The sequence below is a fragment of the Camelus dromedarius genome, chromosome 2 (assembly GCF_036321535.1).
Source record: "Camelus dromedarius isolate mCamDro1 chromosome 2, mCamDro1.pat, whole genome shotgun sequence".
Lineage (NCBI taxonomy): Eukaryota > Metazoa > Chordata > Mammalia > Artiodactyla > Camelidae > Camelus > Camelus dromedarius.
This window is the reverse complement of record NC_087437.1, coordinates 31,908,976-31,931,927: the sequence shown is the minus strand read 5'-3', so window position 1 is coordinate 31,931,927 and position 22,952 is coordinate 31,908,976. Positions and strand designations below refer to the sequence as shown.

The following is a 22,952-nucleotide window of genomic DNA, read 5'->3' as shown; positions in this document are numbered from 1 at the left end:
GAAGTGATGAAGAGGCGCGCTCCTCCCTCTCGCTCGTTGTGAAATCATTTCGCCCCCGGAGTCCACGCCAGCCCAGCCAGGTCTTGCACGTGTTCAGTGGCAGAGCTGAGCGCTGTTGTCTGCGGGCTTGGCGGGGGCAGCGGGCCCTGGGGTGGGATGGGGCTGGGGGTGCACTCAGGGCACTTGTGTCCGGGTGTGGGCACCAGGCTGGCGCCGAGCTGGTTGAGAGGGGAAAAGGACTTTCTAGTTGATCGTCCCCTTCGTCCACTTCTCCCACGGCAGAGCCATTCGGGAAACCTGCCTCTAGATCTGAGGTGGCCCTTTAGCAGCTGGAGGAAGGAGTTATCGCCAGAGTCCTTACGTAAAAATTGTAAATGCCGTAATGATTACCTGTTTAATTAAATTCGCTTCTTTAAAGGAGGCGGAACGTTGGTTCCTTATTGAGAAGAGTGAACAAAGGGCAAATGATACGTGGCCTTCACGTTTAAAACCAGTTCCTGAAACTATTGAGAAGGGAGTACAATGGAGCTTTTCCGGCTTTTGTCTTCCCTGCAACCACCTATTTCTCCCTGAATTCCCTCAGCTCAGGGAAGAGACCAGGTTGGGACTTCAGGGTCTACAGAGCCAAAACAGCCGAAAAGAAATCTCATCATTCACCAGAATAATGCCTAAAACAGCCCACCTCCAGATCCAGCTTTTAAGTTGGAAGCCGCGATAATCCTGCTGGAACTGAATGAAGAAGTATAAACTGATGATTAAATGTATGTATAAGACTATTTCCCTTATGTGTCTATTATGAAAATTGGTTATACTCTAGATACATTTAAACCTAAAGGCAAACAGTAACCCAGCAGACATCTCCCACCCATCTATGCTTCCCAGCTTAAGGAGTCACTGGATTGCTTTTGAGATTCCGGTGATAATGTATGAAGAGACTGTACACTATAAAGCAATTATGTATCAGCTGTAAGCAGTTGCTCATAGGCTGTAGGATTTAGATAGCTCTGAATTGTGTCATGATTTGTGAATAGTAGAAAATTGTGTTCTGTTGTAGTTTCAAGGTGTGGCAGGTGAGCAATATCCGGTTGTGTGTGTGTGTGTGTGTGTGTCACTGCCACTATGAGGAAACATTACCCTGGGACAAAACTAGACTAGGTCTCCAGTGAGTTTAATGTCACAGGGTACATTATTTAAATCACTCTAAATAACAGTTCTTCTAAAGCACCTGTGGTGGGCCTGGAGAAAGCTTGTTCTTTGGTTACACAGTAAGGTGAATTATTCTTGCTGTAATAACCAATGTTACATCTACCCCGGAGAAACAGCATTACCTTAGAGCCTTTGGATGCTGTCACGGACTGTCACTGGATTGGGCATCAGGAAAACCGGAGTTCTAACCTCACCTCTGCTACTCAATCTAAAATCTTCATCATTTCATTTCTTTGAATTTCCCTTTCCTCACATTTAATGTGGTCTTTGTCACTCTACGGAATTCTGTTTACTGGCCAGTCTTCCCCTCTTTGGTCTTAGCATGTAGTGTAATATAGTTTAGTGGGTACTCACTAGAGGTTTGTTGAAATAATTCTTTCCAATTCTACAAACTTTCATATTGAGCCATTTTTCTTCTTTGAAATAATGTATATAAAATCTGTTAGTAAGAATGCAAAAAAAAGGGGGGGAGGGAGGGCATAGCTCAATGGTAGAGCGCATGCTTAGCATACACAAGATTCTAGGTTCAATCCCCAATACCTCCATTAAAAAAAATACTACTCACTATCAAAGAATCATCCCATAGATGACTTATTACAGAGGTGTAAGGGTACCTTTCCAGTGGATAAACCTGGTGGACACCACCTTAACCAAATAATCAAAATTAACTGAAAAGTGGACAATAATTGGACATCAAGTGTCACTTGCTGTGAAGCTTAGAGAAAGATTCATCATCTATGAAGTGTTTCTGGGAAAACATTTAACCTGAATCTAATAATAATTTAATCATTAACAACTACAAATTAAGGGACATGCTGCAAAACAGTTGACCTGGAATCATGAAAAATTCTATAAAAGACAAAAACTCTAGGGAATTGTATATTAAAGAGATGTGGTAACTATGCAGGGAACTTGATGTGAGGCTCATTTATCTTTGTTTTATAATATTCAAAATAGCTAATGTGTTACTCAGATTCCCAGAAGTTACCTCCTGTTCCCGCTGAGAAAACTAATTAAATGTGAAGGGAGCTTCAGAAAAGCTGATTCTTCCTATTCCTAAAAGTTTCTTCAGTGAAAGACTGCTTGTGTTGAATGCTTATTGGAAATAGAAAACACTACTAAATGAGGTCAGCTCCTTCACTGCTCAAAATAAAATTATAACTCTCAATCCTTAAAAGGAAAATGGAATCATTTTTTAAAATGTCATTTTCAGCGACTTGCTAGGTCCTTTCTATTTTTGATTGCCTAGGCCCAGTTAGAGGGAAACAAACAAAGGGGAACAAAAATGGAGCTACTAAAAAGCTTGAGGAAATAAATGGTCTTAATATTAGAGTTTCTGATTTATAACTCTTAATTTTTCTTGAGGCAATCACTGCTTTACACCCCCTAGAGCTCATGAAAGCCTCCAAAAATGAGGGCCTGTTCCCCAGCCCCTCACATTCCAGCCCCTGCCCACCTCTGCAGCCTCTTCAGTCCCTGCTGTACAGACACACACTATTTTCTAGAATGCCAGAACATTCCTCGTGTAAGTCTTCTTTCAGTTAATATAAGTTTAAGATAAAGGAATAAAAAGGAAGTTATTTGTTCACATAACTGAAAATCCCAGGCGTAGAATATACAATACGGCTAGAAAGAGGGGCATAAATGAAGTCCTGGATTGGGTTTCTATCTCTGCTCTCTGCTTTTTTCTGCTGGCTCCATTCTCAAGCCGGTTCTCCTCTGTAGCTCCAGGCTGACATCCTCCTCAGCAGTCCCAGCAGAAACAAACACCTTTCTCCCTGTCCCTGGCCAGGGCTACAGCCAAGTCCACTTGGCTGTTGTCTTGAACCAATCACTAGGAGGAAGTGGAGGGGGATGGGAGATGCTGGGGAAGAGGTCAGCCCCACCCAAACCACCTACACTGAGAATGGAGAACTTGTGGGTCCCTATGGAAAAATGAAAGGAGGGAGACAGGATGCTGGGCAGGCTAAAACAACAGATGTCCCCTGCATTTCTCAACACACCAAGCAATCTCATACCTCCCTGTCCTGGCTCCTGTTTGTCCTCTGCTTAAAATGCTCTTCCACACTTACCCTTCTGACAAATCCCTGTGTAGCCTTTGAAACCTAGATCATATATTGCCTCCTGTTTGCCAGCTGCTTTGTTCATAGAATTACCCCATCCACAGAACCATTTCTTTACCTTGTACCTATTCCTGTTATCATACCGAATTGGATTTTTAATTAATTGCAAATATACAAGTTACATATGTTCACTACTGAAAAATTCAAAGAGTAATACCACTCAGAGTGGCCCATGGACTGGCACCAAACTCTGAACTATTTGTTATGGTCCTTAATAAGTACAGAAATTGAGAGTGAATGTCTCAGAATTGTTAGGGTTATTTGACTGAATAATTTTGTCTGTTGAATCTAATAATAAACAATACAGGCTTGCATTTTTATTTTACTAGTAATTCATCATATATGTAGTTAATTTCATATAAAAGGAATCACAATATACATATTGTGCTGGAACTTCCTTTTGTTCACTTATTAATCTATCTCAGATATCCTTTTTATTTTCCTTTTTTAAAGCATTAACCAGAAGTATCACATTTGTATATCTGTGTATCATCTACAAACTCCTTGAAGGCAAACTCTGTCTTGTTCATCACCATATCCCCAATGCCTGGAATAGAGCCTGGTACTTAGTTGTCAATAAATAATAAGAGTTTAAAAATGAATGAATGAATACAAACTCTTCACATCTGGCAGACCAAAATCCTTGGGTCCAAAACAACAGGCATCAACCATTGGCCAACATCAGGTAAATAATTTGCATTTCCAATGACTAGAAAATTAATTAACATATAACCATTTCACCTGACAACAACAGTTTGTGGTAGGTGTTCTTAGTATCATCTTATTGGTGAGAAAACGGAACTTTTAAGTGCCTAAATAATTGAAGCAAATTAAGTAATTTGCCTGAAGTTGTAGCATGACAGGATTTTTCCCCCCAGTAAGTTAACTCCAGAGCCTCCAGGACTCTTAACCATTGGGTTTTACTTCCTCCATACTGAGATTAGCAAAAGAGATAAGATCATCTAACGTGCTTTAAAGCCTTGCCGTGTAGCTCTTCAGCTAGCAGCCTCAGCATCACTTGGGAGGTTTTTTAGAAATGGGGCTCTCAGGTTCCACCCAGGTAATTTGTATGCATCTTAAAGTTTGAGAAGCATTTCTTAAAGAATATCAGGAAATGGCAAATCTCACTGCATTGGTTTTCTATAACTGCTATTTAAAATTATAACAAATTTAGTGGCTGAAAACAACACAGATTTACATTATCTTACAGTTCTGTAAAGCAGAAGTCCTAAATCAGTTTCCCTGGGCCAAAGTCCAGGTGTTGGCAGGGCCACACTCCCTTGATGTGGTCTATATGGAGGTCATGCCAACAAGCTCTCCTTACTCTTAAATTGCTGAGTAAAACTAAGACTAGTTGGCCAATTTCTGACACTAAATACCATAAAGAATGAATCCATCCAAAGGCCGTCTTGATTGGATTGTTTGCAATCCACAGATAATTACTGAGTAGCTATTTGCAGCCTCTCTTTGGACCTTAGTTTCCTTACTTGAAAAAAAAGAGATGAGACTAGATAATAACTTTAGCTCCAAAAGCAAACCTGTGGTTTTGTTGGCTTTATAGTGCAGTTTATCAAATTGGCACTGGCCTTAACTCTTAGTCACACATGCCCAATTTCTGGACACACCTCCAAAAACTCAGAGCCTCTGCCCACACTCACACACCAAAGGACTTCACTGTGTTGCTTTCTGTGAGCTCCTGTACCCCTCTTCCCCCCACACCTCTGGGTATAGCAACTCCAACAGGCCTCCTGTTTTGCAGCCCAGACCTGTATAGAACAGAGGTGGTAGGGTGTCTAAGTAGCCCCACTGTAAGGACACAGAATAGAGCAGAAGTGGAAACAAGGCTGATTTGTACAAAGTGCTCCAGAAATAACAGGATAAATGGGGGCCTGTGGCTCCCTATTAGGGAGAGAGGGTTGTGGTAGAAGTAAGATACTTCAGGATGGAACTGGCTTCTGGATGGAAAGGAAAAGGCAAGACCAGGCTACCTATACAAGGCACTGGGGAAAAACATGCAATTCAGTCCACAAGCTCTGATTAAGTATCTACCACGTACACAGTGTCCATCAGGTTCTGTGGAGATGCAAAATAAATGCAAAAATGGTCCTATTTTTAAGGAGTCAATATACTCACCCACGGAGTGATCAAGTGCATGATGCATGATGTATGAAATCACGTGTCAAAATGTATACTCAAGGTCATAAAAGCTAGGTGTGAGTCCAAAGAAGGGGAAACTAGTAAGAGCTAGATAGGTGGAGAAGGCTTCTGGCAAAATGTAAAAAATTACTCTGCCTCTCAGAAAGAAAAAAAGGATTAACAGAAGAGTAAGAATGTTGCAGCCTTGAGAAACAAAATGAGGGTAAGTGTGAAATCAGGAACGTAAAGTGTTGATGAAGAGACAGGTCCAGCTGGGCTCAGTTCAAGTTGAGACATAGAGGGGAATTAGGTGAGGTGGTAATGGGGTAACGAAAGAAGTGACATGGTAAGTTTAGATCGTGGAAAGCCTCAATTGACAAAAGGTGTCTGATCTGTCTTTTATCGCTAACTTTTTTTTTTTTTGGAGGAAGTAGAAGAAGGAAATGTATTTTAAGAGTGATTTAGAGATGTCCCAGGATGAATAAGAGATGGGAGAGACTGGAGGCAGGAAGACCATTTAAAAAGCTACTGTAATGGTCCAGGCATGAGATAACAGCAGATAGAGTAAAATAGAACAGGCAGATTCAAGAACAATTTCCTCCCTTGAAGGAAGGAACAACAGGACATCTTTACAATAAAGAAGAAATAACCAAAGATGAGTCAAGATATCTGGATGACCAAAGTCAAAGCATTTTAGACCTGCCCAGTTGGACTCCCTCATTTTAAAAAAAGGGAAAACTGTGTTGCTTAAGTGTCAGAACTAGTTCTCAGCAGAGCCAGCAGCAGAATGTCCAGGCCAGGGCTGTTGTGAGATTCACCAAGCAGTATAAGCCTAAGTGTTAATAACATATATGTCATTTTCAGAATGACTATTTTTAATGATGAGAGCAACCTGACCAGAATATATTGTAATATAACTGCCATGAGAATAAAGGAAAAACAGTCATGTAACTATATGAATAGTTCATGCCTGAAGTCAGATACTCTCTGATTTCTGCTGTAAATAGAAACTTGAATAGCAACTTAAGTGTATAAGTTCTCCCTGTTGACATTAACCATGATGAGTTCTGCCTTCTTTGCCTGCTTTTTGCACTTACTGATAGCCTTAACATTTGTCTTTGTGTACCATTCCCTTTATTTAGAGGGTAGCTCCTTCTTACCCTCTAAGTGGGGACTTGCATTTCATTTACCCTTTGCCTAAATTACAGTGCTGTGTCATTAAACTCTGCTGGTCTACTTATGGTTAACCAATGGCTGAAGAAATTAATGAAATTATACCAATCATAATTTTAGGATTAAAAAACCTGAAAGTTTAAATAATAATGAAAAAACATGCTCCTCTGAGAGGCTACAGAGACTACTGTAAAGAGAACTGATTTAAGCATCAGGAATATGATTGTTCAGTAGCCCCAGGGGGGCACAGATATTTCCATTTTTCTCTTTAGACATCGTCAGAAGCCTGCAGGTCTTGATACCTAAAAATGCAATTTTAGTTATCACTGATTTCCTTTTAGACATGGGTGAACTCAGGGTCTACTAGCAGGACCTCTGTTGGTTGAGAAAGAATACACAAAATGTCTTAGACTTAACCATTCTGTTTCTTCTTCCAATGACAACTCGATCTTTTACCTTACTAATGGAACAGTCTCACTTGCCTGAACTCATTGCTACTAAAGCTTTCATACGATTAAAACATTCTTTACCCCTTCCAATTCTGGATCTTTTATAACTGAATATGTCTTAGTCTTTCCACATTTTAATGTTGATGTTTTGGAAGTAAGTTCATGGAAAAACAACTTCTTTCAAAATAACTCAGAAATAATGTAACAAGTTTTCCAAACCATAATTTTCTGGAATTTGACCCTTAAAAGGATAGTCATAATTTTTTTTTTTTAACATTTGTCCTTAGACAACCTTGTGGAGCAGAGCCACTAGACCCATTAGTTTCCACCTTTTGGATTAGTCATGGAATTTTTTTTTAAGTTAAAATGAAAAATAACATCACAGTTTGATGAGTTACTGCTAAGCATATAAAATGTTGGCCCATCTCCTCTACCACCTTTGTTGACGCTTAATGAAGGAATAGTGAAAATGGTCATATCTAGTGGATATAATTTGGGGTGCAGTCAGAAGGGACTGAGAAATGGGCACAAAGTTGTGGAGTAGTCTGGGTAGTTCTGCTCTTCTGAAATGACTGCCAGACACACAAGGTGGGGAACAGGGAGGCTCACTGGGAAAAGATATCAGGAATAGAGCAAATAACCCCTCCCTCTCCCAGAACTTCTCACTCCTATGCTTGGGAACTTTCTTAGATTAATCATGGACCTAGAGATTAAAAATGCAAAACATATCAAGACATCACAAAGTCGGCTTATTGGAGAGGCTTGGTGGGAGACCCTCTAAATGTTAGAAAATTGTCCCATTAAGCAATAGTCTTAAAAATGAGTTATGTTACTCTCAAGTCATTACAAATAGAGGTGGTGATTTAATTGAGGCTCACTGTTTCAGTGAAGCATATTACCAATTAGGTTTTTTTTTTTTTTACTTTTTATTTTGAAACAATTGAAGACTCAAAAGAAGTTGCAAAAATAGCGCAAAGATCCTGTGCACCACTCACCCAGCTTTCCGCAGTGACACTGTCTTACATAACTATACTGGATGCTCAGAACCAGGAAAATCACATACCGTCAATTAGTTTTTAAAGGTTTCAATGCTTGTTACAGTATTTTAAATCCCTGCTGAATGTTGGACAGGGAAGTTTCCTGGGAAGCAGCCTAGTCAGAAAGGGGAAGGAGGTAACATACAGAGAGGTCAAGTGTTTTAACCAGCACCAGAACCGCACTCTCTTAGAGTAATGTTTCTCAGTCCTGGCCGAACCTTCCAATCACTGGAGCATGGGCCCACCCCAAATCAATTACATCAACTCCTACAGGTAAGGCTCAGGGCATCAGCGTGTTTTAAAACCCCTCCAGAAGATCCAAAGCTGCAGCCAGGATTCAGAACTACAGATGTAAGTCTTAACAAAGGTTGATTTAATGTTTTTTTTAATGAGGTTTTTGAATATGTTTTGCTTTAGTGACATCACTGACAATATTGAAATGTATTCAAACTCCCTTTGCTCTATAGATCCAAATTTCAATGCACTTTTCATAATTAAACAAATTAAGCCTTAAAACCGAGCGACGTAATAGAAAGGCAATGGGGCGTCTCACCCATGGACGATGTCTCCGAGGAGGTCTAAGAATGGGATTAAAAAAAAAAAAAGGCTGGAATAAACCAAGATCTACTCCTTTTTCTCTAATTCTAGACTCTAGTAGTTTGGATCAGTTTCATTGTTAAATCTAAAGAAATTTGGAGCATTGCTAAGTAACATCAGAGGAAGAAAAATCACAAGAGATTGATTTCCCTCCTACTACCTAACTACAGTAACCACTTATGAATACACAGACTCCCGGGCATAATCACATTACCTCTGTAAAGTCTCACCCTAAAACTATTTTTGGAAACTAGGGATATTCCAGATTAATGAAATCTGTGCCGTAGTCGCTGGCTCAGGCCTGAGTTTTGCAAGGGAAGCTGCTAAAGCAGCCGCCCTCCCAGTCATTACGAAGCTTTCGCCCTACTTCGATACCCCTGGGAACCACATGCTCATCGAAGAGCTTTTTTTGGGAACCAATGTTGTTCACATTCCCGTTTCCTAAAAATACTGAAAAGCAGTCCTCTCCGGATTCCTTGCGGGTCACTTTAAGTTACAAGTTCATGGGTACACGACCTGAGAGAACCATTTCCACCCGCCAATGCGGGCGAAGGTAAGCCAGACGCTTCCCTTTGTATACTCTCAACCTGCGCCACCCAGATGCGGAAAGTTAGAATACGAGAGACCGGGACAAAGAGACGCACGTTCTAGACAAATTATCAAAGACGCACCGAGGTTATTGTAAATCTTGCCGACTAGAAATTGGGGGTAAAGCTTTTAAAGCTCTCTTATTGTGGTTAAAAATATTAGAAACGAGGCGGCTTCGACTTGTTTTAGCTAAACAGACCACTGAGGGGGGGGCCCCAGCGGAGAAGTCGCGCGGTCACGAGGGTCCCACCCAGCGGCCGCCGCACCCGGGCGGGCGCGAGCGCCGACGAGGCCTGAAGGGACTCGTTGGAGCGCGCCGGCCGGGCGTGGTGACGTCAGGGCGGAAGCGCACGCTGCGTGAAGCGGCCCAGAACCCGGCGGTCACGGGAATATCCGTCGCGCCGAGGACGCTGGTTAGTCTCAGTTCGGGTTCCGGCTGCGTTAGGCGTGCGTGCAGCTCGCTGACTATGGCGTCCGGGCCTCACCCGACCGCGACCGCTGCCGCCGCCGCCTCGTCGGCCGCCCCTAGCGCAGGCGGCTCCAGCTCCGGGACGACGACCACGACGACGACCACGACGGGAGGAATCCTGATCGGCGACCGCCTCTACTCGGAAGTTTCGCTCACCATCGACCACTCTCTGATTCCGGAGGAGCGGCTCTCGCCCACTCCGTCCATGCAGGACGGGCTCGACCTGCCCAGCGAGACGGACTTGCGCATCCTGGGCTGCGAGCTCATCCAGGCCGCCGGCATTCTCCTCCGGCTACCGCAGGTCAGTGCTCCGGGCCGACCGGGTGCGCCTCCCCGCCCCGCCGTTCCCTCCGCTGCGTCCCGGGACCGCCGGGTCCCGGGACCGGGTGGGGATACCCCCCGCGGGCTTTCCAGCCGGGGCCCGGGGTGCCGGGGCGGGAGGGTGCGGGGCGACGGGAGGACCGGCGGGGAGGGGGAGGGAAGCGAGCGGCGGCACAAAATGGCGGCGGCGCCTGGTGCGGGCCCGCCTGACCCCTGCGCTTCCGTTCTCCTCTCTTGTCTGCAGGTGGCGATGGCAACGGGGCAGGTGTTGTTTCATCGTTTTTTCTACTCCAAATCTTTCGTCAAACACAGTTTCGAGGTAAGCAGAGCGGGGGCGGGTGAAAGGGGATTTCTTCATCCGGAAATGCTTGGAAGGAGGGGGCAGTGTCAGCAGCCAGCTTTTCCAGAATGGGAGTGGTTAGTTTAGGCCTTTGTACCCAGCTCTCACCCACCGGGAAGTAGGGACTTCTGAAATGTTTTAGAGCTAGAGGGTGGATCCTGGCCCCTAGTGTTCTATTATCAAGAATTAGAATTTTCAGCCAAATGCGAAATTTTTGTGAGATGGAGCTTGACTCTGAATTCAAAATGAAGGGGGATTAAGCAGTAACAATGAAGTATCATACTAGTGTAGCTAGTAGGCCTATGGCCTAGAAATGTCAGTGGTAGTTTTATTTCACCAAAAGTTGTCTCATTTGTGTTCTAAAGTTTTATCATCAGAGTAAGTTCGTTAGACTTTGAGAGGGGCACCTTTTCCTAACTATATAGTACCATAATCTAACAACTTTTTTTTTTATTGGATCCTGGTTCTTTTCAGATTGTTGCCATGGCTTGTATTAATCTTGCATCAAAAATCGAAGAAGCGCCTAGAAGAATAAGAGATGTGATTAATGTATTTCACCATCTACGCCAGTTAAGAGGAAAAAGGTAAGATTGGCATTATTGAACACAGCATCTCTTGATACTACTGTACTGTGCACCAATCATCAGATCAAAACATTCTTTCCTCTCAAGTTAAAACCGATGCAAAGGAAAACTGACTTTAATTTAGGTGTTAAAAATCACATAGGAACACGCTGATACTTTAATTTGAAAAACCACCATTAACCAGTTATCTAAAGTTTGTAGAGGCAGTTGCGTTTATGGACAATCCTAACAGTGCTGTGAAGCCAGTCCTGTGGTTTAAGATTAAACAAGAAAGGGAATACGTTGGGCTCAAGTGTGAGAGTATTCTGTAAGTTATTTTTCCCCTCCCCTCTCTGGAAGACTGAAGGCTGGAAGTTTAAACACTGCAGTTCAAGTTAATATTGTGGCAAAGTTTTGTGTAGATTGTTTTTCACCCAAAGTCCCAGTTAATTCTTTGTCAATTGAGGTTGGCTTTTGTTAGAATACTTTTCAACATTGAACTACGAAATATCCCATTATACTGGATCTGAAAGGACTGAAGGATGGTAAAGTTTGAAGTCAAAAGGGATTAAACAGGTATTTTGTTTTGGTCAGATACAGTCTCAGTGAGTGGTTTAGAAAAATAACTGATTGGGTTGCCTTTAGATAAGGCCCATTTAGCTGATCTTTTAAGAAAATAGACCAAAAGAGTGTTGTCTTATAGGTGTTGTGGGTACCTGCTAACACTTGATGTGGATCTGTGTGTTCCTGTAAGGCCATACGGAAAAGTTTTAGTTGCAGTGCTTCCTGCACCTACAGATGACTTCTAGTACATGTTGTGGGAGGATGTACTTGGTGTAGGTTAGTTCTTGTGTTCACTTTCTAAGGGACTGTTGTGATGTTAGAGAAACTTGTACTCCGTTTGAAAGGAAGATATTAATAAAAGGATTTTATTTGGGGGTTGGGTGTTAGTACTAAGTTAGTGTCCTGTGTGAGTGGTCTTTTTTTTTTGCTGATTCCTTAAGTTGGCAGTAGTGGAACCATTCAGAGACAAGCTAGTCTACTTTAGAGTCTGAAACATTGCTATCCAGATGGTTTTCACAGCATTTTTCAGTTTTCTTACATTCTTTATTCTGCCATCTTTTCTTATTCACTGTAACCATATCCAGGGATAGACTAATTTTTTATTTCAAAAATGAGTCTTTTGGTTTCTTGATGAGGAATCCCTGAAAATTGGGAAGCTTTCAATTTAAAGCTTGGTGTAGTTTAAGCCAAAATTTATATTTGGATCTGGCTGGTTCTTCAGAGTGCGTAAAACAAAATGACACTAATAAAAAGGCTCTTTATCTTTTAGTCAAAGGATTCTCTGTTTGCTTAAAGGAAATAGTTTTCTGTTAGTATTCTTTGAATCATTGAACTATTATCATTTATGATTATCTACTTTGAAATTTTTCTTTGAGACTTAAAAAAGAGTATTCTGTCTTGATGTCAGAGTAGGTCCTTTTAACTATTAAAAACCTTGGGATTTAAAACATCTCACCTGATTTGACTGTCGTGTCTGATGTAACAGTGCAGTTTTTTTTGTCATTATTACAGAGAAATTGATTTTGTTTCAGTCTTTGAAGTCTCATTATAGCATGAAATTTAAAAGGAGTTGTTAATTGCATGGAAGCCTTTTTTTAAAGCAGGATGTAAAAGTGTTTCTATGCATATTACAAGTTTACTCAGACAGGTAGCTTGTATATGTTATTAACTTCAACTCTTTTTTCCCTTGCAACCGACTATACAGCGACCAGCTACATTTACCAAAGCCTGGGTGATGTGGAGTGGTACATAGCGATGAAGCTGTCGTCATGGCAACAGTGAGTGAAGTATCGAAAATCCCCATGGAGAAGCCAGTGCTCTGAGAATAGGTCACTGGAATCGGGGACTAACAGGTTGGCCACTGGTGAACCATTTAGAAAAACTCCTGTTTCTTGTTATAAGCGTTTGTCTTTGCTGTCCAAGTTATTAGAACTATAACTTAGTAATTTTTTTGCATAGGTCAGTGTCGTTAGAAAGTATCAGTATTACACTTAGTTACATAAAGTATATCAGTTTATCTTAATGGTGCTATTTATTTTAATTTAGTTCATGCATAGCTTTAAATTATAGTGTGACATGATGTGAACAGAAGCATTGTTTTTGTGGCCTTTATGTCACTTTTTCAATTTTGGCTACACGTTACAATCACCAAAGGAGCTTTTAGAAAGAACTAATGCCCAAGCCCTATCCTGGATTATTTGATTTTTTTTTCTTTTCAATTTTTTGTAGTTTGATAATGACTTTTTTTTTGAAGCTCAGAATGAGTGAATTTAAAGAGATAGCTTTTTTGGTTCATTAGTTTCCAATTTTAATTTGCTTTTTAGATGCAGCATATTCCCAGCCCATGAATGGCTTACTGTAGTGTTAGGGCACCCACTTTCAAACTATAAGGATTGTCTAAAAGAAGACAACTATTCAAAGAATGGTGCAGCCCACTCATTGGTGAATATGGTGTGGTATTTTCAGCATGAAGTTAGATCGTAGATAAGAGTTGGGAGGATCTTAAAGTGATCTTGTCATTTAGTCCAGCCTTCCTCTGCAGTTTTGGTGACTCTGAAAAGTAGACTTCAGTTTGTTTAAACACTGCCAAAGAAAGAATGTTCCTTTGAAGTAGGAGTTACAAGTTTCTGTATGTTGAGTAGCAGTTGGCCTTTTTATGAACTATTGATCTCGTTTAAGTATAGTCTCTTGAAGAACTTGTTCCAAATTTTCTTGGTCCTTTGTACCATGTGAGTGAGACAAACCACGTTCGGATCCCCTCATCCTTAATCTGTTGCTCTGGTTGTATTTCAAGGAATGTGCTAAAAGAAAAATAGCTATTTTGAGAGACCAGACAGTAAACTTCAAATGACCAAAGCCCCAAATTTCATATTAAGACTAAAACTTGAAAGTTGTTCTTTTCATATAAATTAACCTGAAAAAAATCTGACAAACTTAAAAGCAGAGGAGGTGGAGTGAGTTAGTTTTGAGTGTTTTTTTGATACTGGAAGGTTTTTTTCTTCTGAACAGGTGGTTTCTTTTAGAGATTCTAAAAAGATTTTAAAATGTTGCCTCTTCCAACTTTTACTGGAAAGGAAAGGTAACTAATTGGAGGAAGAAATTCTAGCAAGCCTTAATTCAGTGTGCTGTGCTTGTTGCCGTGGGAGTACTAATCGATGCTTTGTTAATACAAAGAAGCCACTTGCTTAGGCAGTTTGAACCTTTTCTTCCTGCTCTATTATGTATGGGGGCACATTTTTTTATTTCTGATACAAAATAATCTTTGTAAGTTAGTGAAAATTACATGTTTTTGAGCCTTCTTACATTTGTGAGGTAAAACAAGTTCTGAACAAAATAAAAGTATCAGAGTTTACACCCACAAAGTTAACTTGGAAAACTGCAGGTAACAGTAGGCCTAAGCAAGAAGTTGGATATGTATGTAATTTAATTATAGTCTGTAATAGATTTGGTTTCCTTGATCAGTTTTAATGTTGAGATTTTGACACAAAAAAATGGGAAAGCAGAGATTGTGGCAGAGTAGATGGAAAATAATTCACTTAAGCAGAATGAATGATTAAACCTGATTTGGGACCAGATAACAGCCGTAATTCAAACAAATCCTTGGTTGATTGTAAGAGAATGAATTTTAATAGAAGTTTAATAAAGCAAGTTTAGAAAGAGATGTAATGAATTTGTTAAACATAAATGGGAAAAAAGTGAGACAAAACTGCTTTTATAATAATACAAGGATTCTAATGGTGCAGTTTACCGTCTTGAGTTGCATGGGGTTAAGAGGTGAAGTGATGTGGAACTATAACCCCGGAGAAACTGTCTCCTAATGAATGCCTAATGAGAGGACTGTCAGATAACTAGTTCATCAGTTAAAGAGTCTGAAGTAGATTTGACTTTTTCCAAATTGCCTGTTTACATCATCTGAAAAATCATAAACCTTAAGATCTTTGGAATGTTTTCATATGTACATTAATTGCTCTATTTTAGTTAAATTTGATTTTTTTCCAAAGAACAGTGAACTTGTAGCCTGTTTGTCCTGATAAAGTGGGTTTTCTATTATGTCAGATATCAGTCCCCTCCTCAAATGGGTGGCTCCTGTCTTACACCTTTCATAGCTGTACAAAGAATTGAGTAAAGGCCATTTTTAGCATTTCATTAGTTTAAATAACAAGTTATTTTCCATCTTGTCAGCTGTGCTAACTTTTGTCTTATCCAACTTGGTAAAAATCAAGTAGTATAGAGTAGTTTGAAATAGTTCTAGTAAGCATTCCAGTCTTTACAATTTTAAATTAAAAAAAAGAAAGGATAATAAATATGATAGCTGATTTTTACTCAGGTGGCATATCACCACTGGGTAATGTAGTTTATTTCAGATTCCCTTCTAATCTTCAAGTGGATATATAGGTTTTTGGTTAAAGTATGAACTTATATTTTTCTGGATTTGGTGTGCATGGTAAAACGAGTTGTAAGTTGGGGGCAGTATTCAGAATGACTGTCTTTTAAAGTTAGATGTTTTATTCTGCCCAGAGCAAAAACTCTTAAATCTTTTGGCTGAAAATGAATTGAGTATGGGGAAAATATTTAAATATTCTGCTCATTTATATACCATTCAATCAGAGTCTTAATAAAAACATATTTTTTATTGGTTGGATCTAAGAATGTATCAGAGGACGTTGGGACATTTTGTAAGCTTTTAAATGAAAGTCCAAGTCCTGACTAACTTCTGATTAAGAAACTAGTTTTAATTTTAAGACCTAAATAAGACAGCTTTTAATTGAAAGCGTTATTTCCAAAGCGTTGAACCAGTGATACATACCCTTCTGCATCATAACTTGAAGCTGTCAAGATTCAGTCTGGCACAGAGACTCAGTGCTCCACTTCCCTCATAATGGTTGGTCTTACCTTCTCTTCGTGTTTGTAGGATCCTGCCTTAATAACTACAATTCTGACCACATTTTGGCCTGGTTTTTATTGATCACTTGAGTTTTGAATCTGATTTTTAAAATTTTAAAACATTTCTTTGGTAATTGAGCTGAATCTTTAGTTTCCAGGTTATTTATTTTCCTAACAGGGATAGATTCTTGAAATTAATTTGTTTAAACTAATTGCCCATTTAGGGGAATCTGGATTAGCAACCCACCCATTTTCCCCTTAAATTTAATTTTGGCCTTAAACTAGCCAAGAATTGATATTTTATAAAATGAGTAAAATCACTGTAATCTTATGAGGTCTTTATAGTAAATATTTTCAAGAGCACATCAGTTTTGTCATTGGAGTTTGGAGACTAATGAGGTTTGTGAAAATACATCAAGGTATCTATCACATAATAATATCTGGATAAAAAAATTAAGGATAAATCTAAGCATTAGAGTGAGTTTTCTTTACAGGGTTGAGTCAGTTTCTATAGGAATTAGTCTAGAAAGTATATATGTAATTAGCATAACTTGGACAGCACAAGATTAATGCTTTTAACTTGTTTGCAGGAGTTTAAAAAGCTGGTTTCTGTTGCCAATAGTTGGTTGGAAGGGAAAATGGAGATGCCACAAATAAAATTTTTTGGATGTGCAAAACAGTTTTGATTTTATTTCTTACAAACTATAGGACTCCAAGCCCCCTGATCCTTGATCAGAACTACATTAACACCAAAAATCAAGTTATCAAGGCAGAGAGGAGGGTGCTAAAGGAGTTGGGATTTTGTGTTCATGTCAAGCATCCCCATAAGGTGAGTTGTAGAGTACAGAAATTATATTCGTAAGTATTAGGGTTTTTCTTAAAATTTTATTTTACATGAATTTGTATTTGAGTTAACCCTTGGTTTTAAAATAAAGCAGCTTCTTGGATATTGAAATTTTATCAGTAAAATGGGAGTCAGAAAGACTTGGGTTCAAATCTTACTCTTCATTGTGTGGGCATAGATAAGTTCTTCTTGTTTCTGAGGTACGCCAGTTACCCTACCTAGAAAATGGAGGTTTTTAGATAGTAACCAAGGAATAAATAATACATGTATCTGCAGAAGTACCTGGCAGTGTGCTACCCTGTCACATAGTGAAATGCTCAGCGTGGTGGCTGATCACTTTCAGCATTATTGAATGTTCATAGGTTTCTCCAGTGTCTCTTGGCTTGAAATGCTAAACAGAAGCCGTAGTACGATGGTTATGAGAGCAGGTGCTCTGGGGGCAGGACTGTCTGCACGTAGAAACTTATTTCTGTCATTAGCTGTGTGATCTTGGTGGGTATCTCTGTTCCTCAGGTTACGTATCTCTAAAATTGTAAAATGAGAATGATGATAATACAGGTCCAGAAAGAACTGAACTGAGGTAAACTCATTTGAGTTCAGTTTAGTGATAAGCTTCACTGTAGAATAGTTAGTGTTTGATTACTTATTGTAATACCTACTGAGTTGTACATAATACGTATCATACCCATTGTAACTTTAAAAACGTTAACAGTCTCTGGGGTTTTTGTACCTGGGGAAATTAAGTGAAATAATCAGTTCCTGTCACATAATAAGGTGCTCATGAAGAATTAGATACTGTTTTCAGTTGATATGATTAACTTCCATTTTTTTCCCTGCACAATTTTGGAACATGTGTGTCTGTATAAAATCTAGTAGCATAATAACCTATGTTGACTCTCAGGTACATTTTAGGTTGGTCTGTGTTATTTATGCAGTTTATAGAAGAATTAAAACTTGTACCTCACATTTTCAGTTACTTATGTTCATTGAACTCTACTCTGAAAGAACCACTGATATGCTAAATTGAGTTTTTTTTCCCTTGTCCTTCAGATCATTGTTATGTATTTACAAGTCTTAGAATGTGAACGTAATCAAACCCTGGTTCAAACTGCCTGGTAAGTTGCTTTTTTACATTTTTTTCCTAGCCAGAAAAACAGAAGCAGAAATAAAGTAAGTTTCATTTTCCCTTTCCAAAATAATGAGATGAGTTTGTTTTGGTGCTTTTTGTTTTTTTTTTTGTTTGTTTGTTTTTTAATCAAAAGGTAAATAATGCTTATTTCTGCTTCCTGTTTTCTTGGCTTGACTAATTACTTTTAATGGAGAACTCAATTTAACTTTGTTCTTTTTTCTACTCTTTAATTAAAGGGTAGTCCATGATGGTAAGTCATAGAACTCTGCCCTCTGCACTTCAGCCCATGACCTCAGGATGGCCTGATTGGCTGCCCTGCTCTCCAGCCAATCCAGTGCAAGCTCTCATCCGAGATTCACTGAAGTGGTCCATATCCATCTGGCAGCATCTTCTAGTTCTGTCGGGGTGTCAAAAGGATTTGTATATTTGCTTCTAGAAGTAACTATTCAACATGCCTGTGTATTTAATGTATACCTGTAACTATCAAAATGAATAGTTCATTTTTGATAGATTTGTTGTCCAGCCATTATGAATTAAATGATTTTTGTTAGGAGTTTGACTAGATTTCTATTTTTAGTATGTATAGCATGAATTCTGCCAAAGAAAACAGCAGCTTAAAATGGGCGCCAGGCCCATACTTGATGAATTTATAGCTGCTCCGCTAATTGAGAAGAAAGAAGTACTTTGTTTTTAAAAGATGTTCATATTAACATAAGCACTTTAGAACTTAGACTTTGGAGGTACAAATGTGTGATTTGGAGTGCTGACTTATTTAAAGGTAAAACGAGTTGTGGTCCAGCCACAGCTTCTGTCATAGACTGTTGATGTGCAGTACTGAAGTGATACAATTCTTACATCCTGGACTTAGGACTGCCATGCCGCTTTAGGGTCTCAGTAAATGTTAGTGATATATAGATATATAGACTACTTTATAAAATGCATGAAACTTTATATATGTTCCATAAAACAGATTTTTAGCAGTTTTCATGGGTAAGGACTTTTGAAAAATAGTCTTTTATCTTCAGTTTAACCTTTTAAACAAGTAAAATTTCTTCAATACTTTAGGGATATTGTGGGGAGGATTCACTAATACAAGTCCAGCAACTTATTAACTGAAACAGTTACTGCTTTTATTTATACTTAGTCACAAAAAGGTACGTAAACAAGGCTGTTGTATGTTTATTGCTCTTCACTTCCCAACCTAGGTTTTCTGAAGTAGCTTAGTTTTCTTAATATAATTTGGTGACTGCTTATTGGAAAATGCCTTTTTACCCCTCTCACAGTGTTGAGTTTTTGAAGAACTTGATTGACACTGCTTTTCATTATGGATAAAGGAGAGATGGTCAATAATTAATGGCTTGAAGTATCATGGGAGTGGTACATCATTTCTGAAACTAATCATGTCAGAACTTTCAGAACATTGCTTTTCATAGAAATGTTTTTAAAAACCTTTACGTTCTGCTTGGAAGAATAATACGGAATTATTTTAAAGGACTTTGGTCATATAAGAAAGCTGACGGAATGATTCTGGTGTTAAATTCTTATCTCTTACTGATTTCTGAGTTAAGAATTGTTATATGCTAGAATATGAAGATATAAATATGAGAAGAAAAAAGAATAAAGTAGATTGAGTCTCCAATTTTATGTAAGCATCAGAACTGGTTTGTTTGCATACAAAGCTTATGGTTGAAATATTTTTCAGGAATTATATGAATGACAGTCTTCGAACCAATGTATTTGTTCGATTTCAACCAGAGACTATAGCGTGTGCTTGCATCTACCTTGCAGCTAGAGCTCTTCAGGTAGGCATATATGTATGTATAGAGCGTGATACATAGCCTATATTCCAGAGGATAAATCACAAGCATTATCAGTTCTCTTAATAAAAACAGTGAAAATCTCATCTAAACTATTCTGTTTTTATGGTTTAGATTCCATTGCCAACTCGTCCCCATTGGTTTCTTCTCTTTGGTACTACAGAAGAGGAGATCCAGGAAATCTGCATAGAAACACTTAGGCTTTATACCAGAAAAAAGGTATAAAGGTTTTCTAGTGTTTGTGTTAATATCTTGTCAGTGCTAAGAATCTTAACTACTGTAAAAGAGAAATACTAACTTCATTTTCATCCAATAGCCAAACTATGAATTGCTGGAGAAAGAAGTAGAGAAGAGAAAAGTGGCCTTACAAGAAGCCAAATTAAAAGCGAAGGGATTGAATCCTGATGGAACTCCAGCCCTTTCAACCCTTGGTGGATTTTCTCCAGCCTCTAAACCATGTAAGATTAATTCAGGATTGAAATGGGTTGGGCCCTAAAGCTGTGTGGTTACTAGAAAGCTTTATTTAGCATTTAACAGTTGCATAGAAACGATGATGTTAAGACACTATTAATGTTTTCTCTCATGACAGTCAGCTGTGGACTGATACTTGAAACATGGTATTTGGCCGTCTGTAAAATCTAATAGTTAACATGTCTTACTGTTTTTTAAAAAGCTTCACCAAGAGAAGTAAAAGCTGAAGAGAAGTCTCCCATCTCCGTTAATGTGAAGACAGTCAAAAAAGAGCCTGAGGATAGACAGCAGCCTTCCAAAAGCCCTTATAATGGGTGAGTATGCTTGAGTTAGAAGCCTGGCCTGAGGAATCTTTCGTGTGCTTAATTTCTAACACTAAGTATGTAACTAAAATATTGCATGGTATTTTATTTGAAGGGTAAGAAAAGACAGCAAGAGAAGTAGAAATAGCAGAAGTGCAAGTCGATCGAGGTCAAGAACACGATCACGTTCTAGATCGCATACTCCAAGAAGACAGTAAGTAAATATTCTCTTGGAGAAAGCAGTCTTATTTGGAGTCTTTAAAGGTTATGGCTTTTTTAAAAAATGCACATAGACTGTTTCCAAAGTTAGGGCTAGATTTAGTCTTTTAGTATGAGGTAAATTGTAAGAAGTGAGTTTGGAAATACACTGGTATATGTGGCTTTTTTGTTTTGTGGTTGTGTATGGCATTCTATTTTTGGACATTTTTAAACATAGCATCCATGTATTTTGGGGAGGTGTAGGGCCTGGCCAGCAGTTACTAATAACCAATAATGTCAACCATACCCAAAGAATCTTCACTAGTTAGCTTTATAATTAGATGGCTAGCTACTTACTTGTGGCTCTTCGGTGGTCCTTTTGTGCAAATGGGGAGATAATGCAACAAACAGCTTTCTAGGACACTCAGTGAAAACTAATTTCTCCCCTCTTTGGAATATAGACATGTAGTAAATTGTTAAAAATTTGTCTAACATGTTAACAGGCTGGAGGGGAGGTATAGTGAGGGGTGGGAAGATTTGGCCTGTCATTGATACCAGTCGATAGTTTTGTTTTGAGCCTATGAGCACCACCAAAATACTCTGTTACCGGTAGAAACTAAATCTAAACCTCAAATTTTTATTATCTTAAGTTATAATAATAGGCGGAGTCGATCTGGAACATACAGCTCGAGATCAAGAAGCAGGTCCCGCAGTCACAGTGAAAGTCCAAGAAGGCATCATAATCATGGTTCTCCTCACCTGAAAGCCAAGCACACCAGAGAGGATTTAAAAAGTTCAAATAGACACAGTCATAAAAGGAAAAAGTCTCGGTCTCGATCTCAGAGCAAGTCTCGGGATCACTCAGATGCTGCCAAGAAACACAGGCATGAAAGGGGACATCACAGGGACAGGCGTGAAAGGTCTCGCTCCTTTGAGAGGTCCCACAAAGGCAAGCACCACGGTGGCAGTCGCTCAGGACACAGCAGGCACAGGCGCTGACGTGCTCCCTCGAGCCTGGATCAGCTGCTGATCCTGCCAGTCCGTGGCGTGATGTACGGACTCACAATCAAAACATTAAAAGCAAACTGATTAGGATTTGATTTCTTAAAACCCTCTCTAGGTCTCTAGAAACACTGAGGACATTTTCTTTCGAAAAGAACTATGTTTTCTGGGTTTTTTTTTTTTTTTTTTGGCACATAAAATGCCCTAGCAGTATCACATTGAAAACCATGGTCAGGTCCAATTGTAATTATTATTATAGTTGTGTATTGTTTATTGCTATAAGAACTGGAGCGTGAATTCTGTAAAAATGTATCTTATTTTTATACAGATAAAATTGCAGACACTGTTCTATTTAAGTGGTTATTTGTTTAAATGATGGTGAATACTTTCTTAACACTGGTTTGTCTGCATGTGTAAAGATTTTTACAAGGAAATAAAATACAAATCTTGTTTTTCTAAACTGCTTCAAATATCTTATTTAAATAAATTATTAAAAAGCAAAATGTTAATAGTAAAATGACTGATTTTCTGACAAACCTGTTCTTTCCTCCATTATATAGTTAGTTTGAGATTATTAAAATGTAATTCTTACCTGCATTGGGAGCTATCCTAGAAGTCTTCTGTACATATGGAAAAAGCTAATGCGAATGGCCCAACAATGTATTACATGAAATATTTTATCACAGCATTAAACTAATCTTCAAGTCAAAACCCGATTTGCACATAAATGGTACCATAAAGTTAAGTCAACTTTAAGTACTATTTCTGAAGTAAACAAACCAAAGCTTTCAGCGTAACAGCAAATCAGAGCCAACTATTGAGCATTAAAAAAAAGACTTTAATTTAGGTATTTAATGGTTTTTGTCTAGGCTAGGAGAATTCAGCATCAAGGTGAAGCACTTGGGACCTGGCTGGCTGTTAAACTCTGACCACAAAGGAAAAAAAGCCAGAAGTCATAGCCAGATGAATAGGTTTTGAATTATTCACACAGGTTTGTTTTCCTAATGTAAAAGGCCATAATAAAATAGTTCACTGCTTTATAGTTCAAGGTTTTGCATTAAAATTTTTACGCATTTGACAACTTAACCTTGTCCACTAGACTTGGCTCCAAATGATTTGTTGCTGTTTCAAAAAAAGTAACACTCAAAAAGATGAAGATTTACACCACCCAAGGATGTTTTAAAAAATACTTAACAGCTTCTGAAGAGGACTCCAAAGAAGATATCCAAACTTTCACAGT

At 38.9% G+C, this 22,952-nt stretch overlaps 1 protein-coding gene across 4 annotated transcripts; it reads left to right on the top strand.

The window, feature by feature from the left end:
- The first annotated feature begins 171 nt into the window (after positions 1–171).
- On the top strand, positions 172–22,172 carry CCNL1 (cyclin L1). 4 transcript variants are annotated; one of them, XM_031449711.2, is made up of 11 exons: positions 9,672–10,079; positions 10,344–10,418; positions 10,914–11,023; positions 16,658–16,778; positions 17,844–17,908; positions 19,625–19,724; positions 19,854–19,958; positions 20,056–20,197; positions 20,413–20,524; positions 20,628–20,726; positions 21,361–22,172. In XM_031449711.2, exons 1-11 carry the CDS (start codon positions 9,777–9,779, stop codon positions 21,707–21,709), a joined length of 1,581 nt encoding a protein of 526 aa, XP_031305571.1. In that variant the 5' UTR covers positions 9,672–9,776; the 3' UTR covers positions 21,710–22,172. The 4 variants fall into 4 exon arrangements, 2 of the variants coding, with proteins under 2 accessions (XP_031305580.1, XP_031305571.1); XM_031449720.2 differs by lacking the exon at positions 20,628–20,726 and having other exon boundaries at positions 9,662–10,079; positions 21,361–21,923; XR_004136156.2 differs by lacking the exons at positions 20,056–20,197; positions 20,413–20,524; positions 20,628–20,726; positions 21,361–22,172 and adding exons at positions 172–761; positions 18,159–18,172 and having other exon boundaries at positions 8,592–10,079; positions 19,854–19,873.
- The last annotated feature ends 780 nt before the right edge of the window (positions 22,173–22,952 follow it).

What these genes read in the sequence shown, in the direction of transcription:
- CCNL1 (XM_031449711.2), top strand. Translation starts at nt 9,777, where the DNA reads ATGGCGTCCGGGCCTCACCCGACCGCGACCGCTGCCGCCGCCGCCTCG. An exon ending in GGCTTTATACCAGAAAAAAG is followed by an intron (nt 19,959 to 20,055) that starts GTATAAAGGTTT and finishes TTCATCCAATAG; the next exon opens with CCAAACTATGAATTGCTGGA. An exon ending in TCCAAAAGCCCTTATAATGG is followed by an intron (nt 20,525 to 20,627) that starts GTGAGTATGCTT and finishes TTTTATTTGAAG; the next exon opens with GGTAAGAAAAGACAGCAAGA.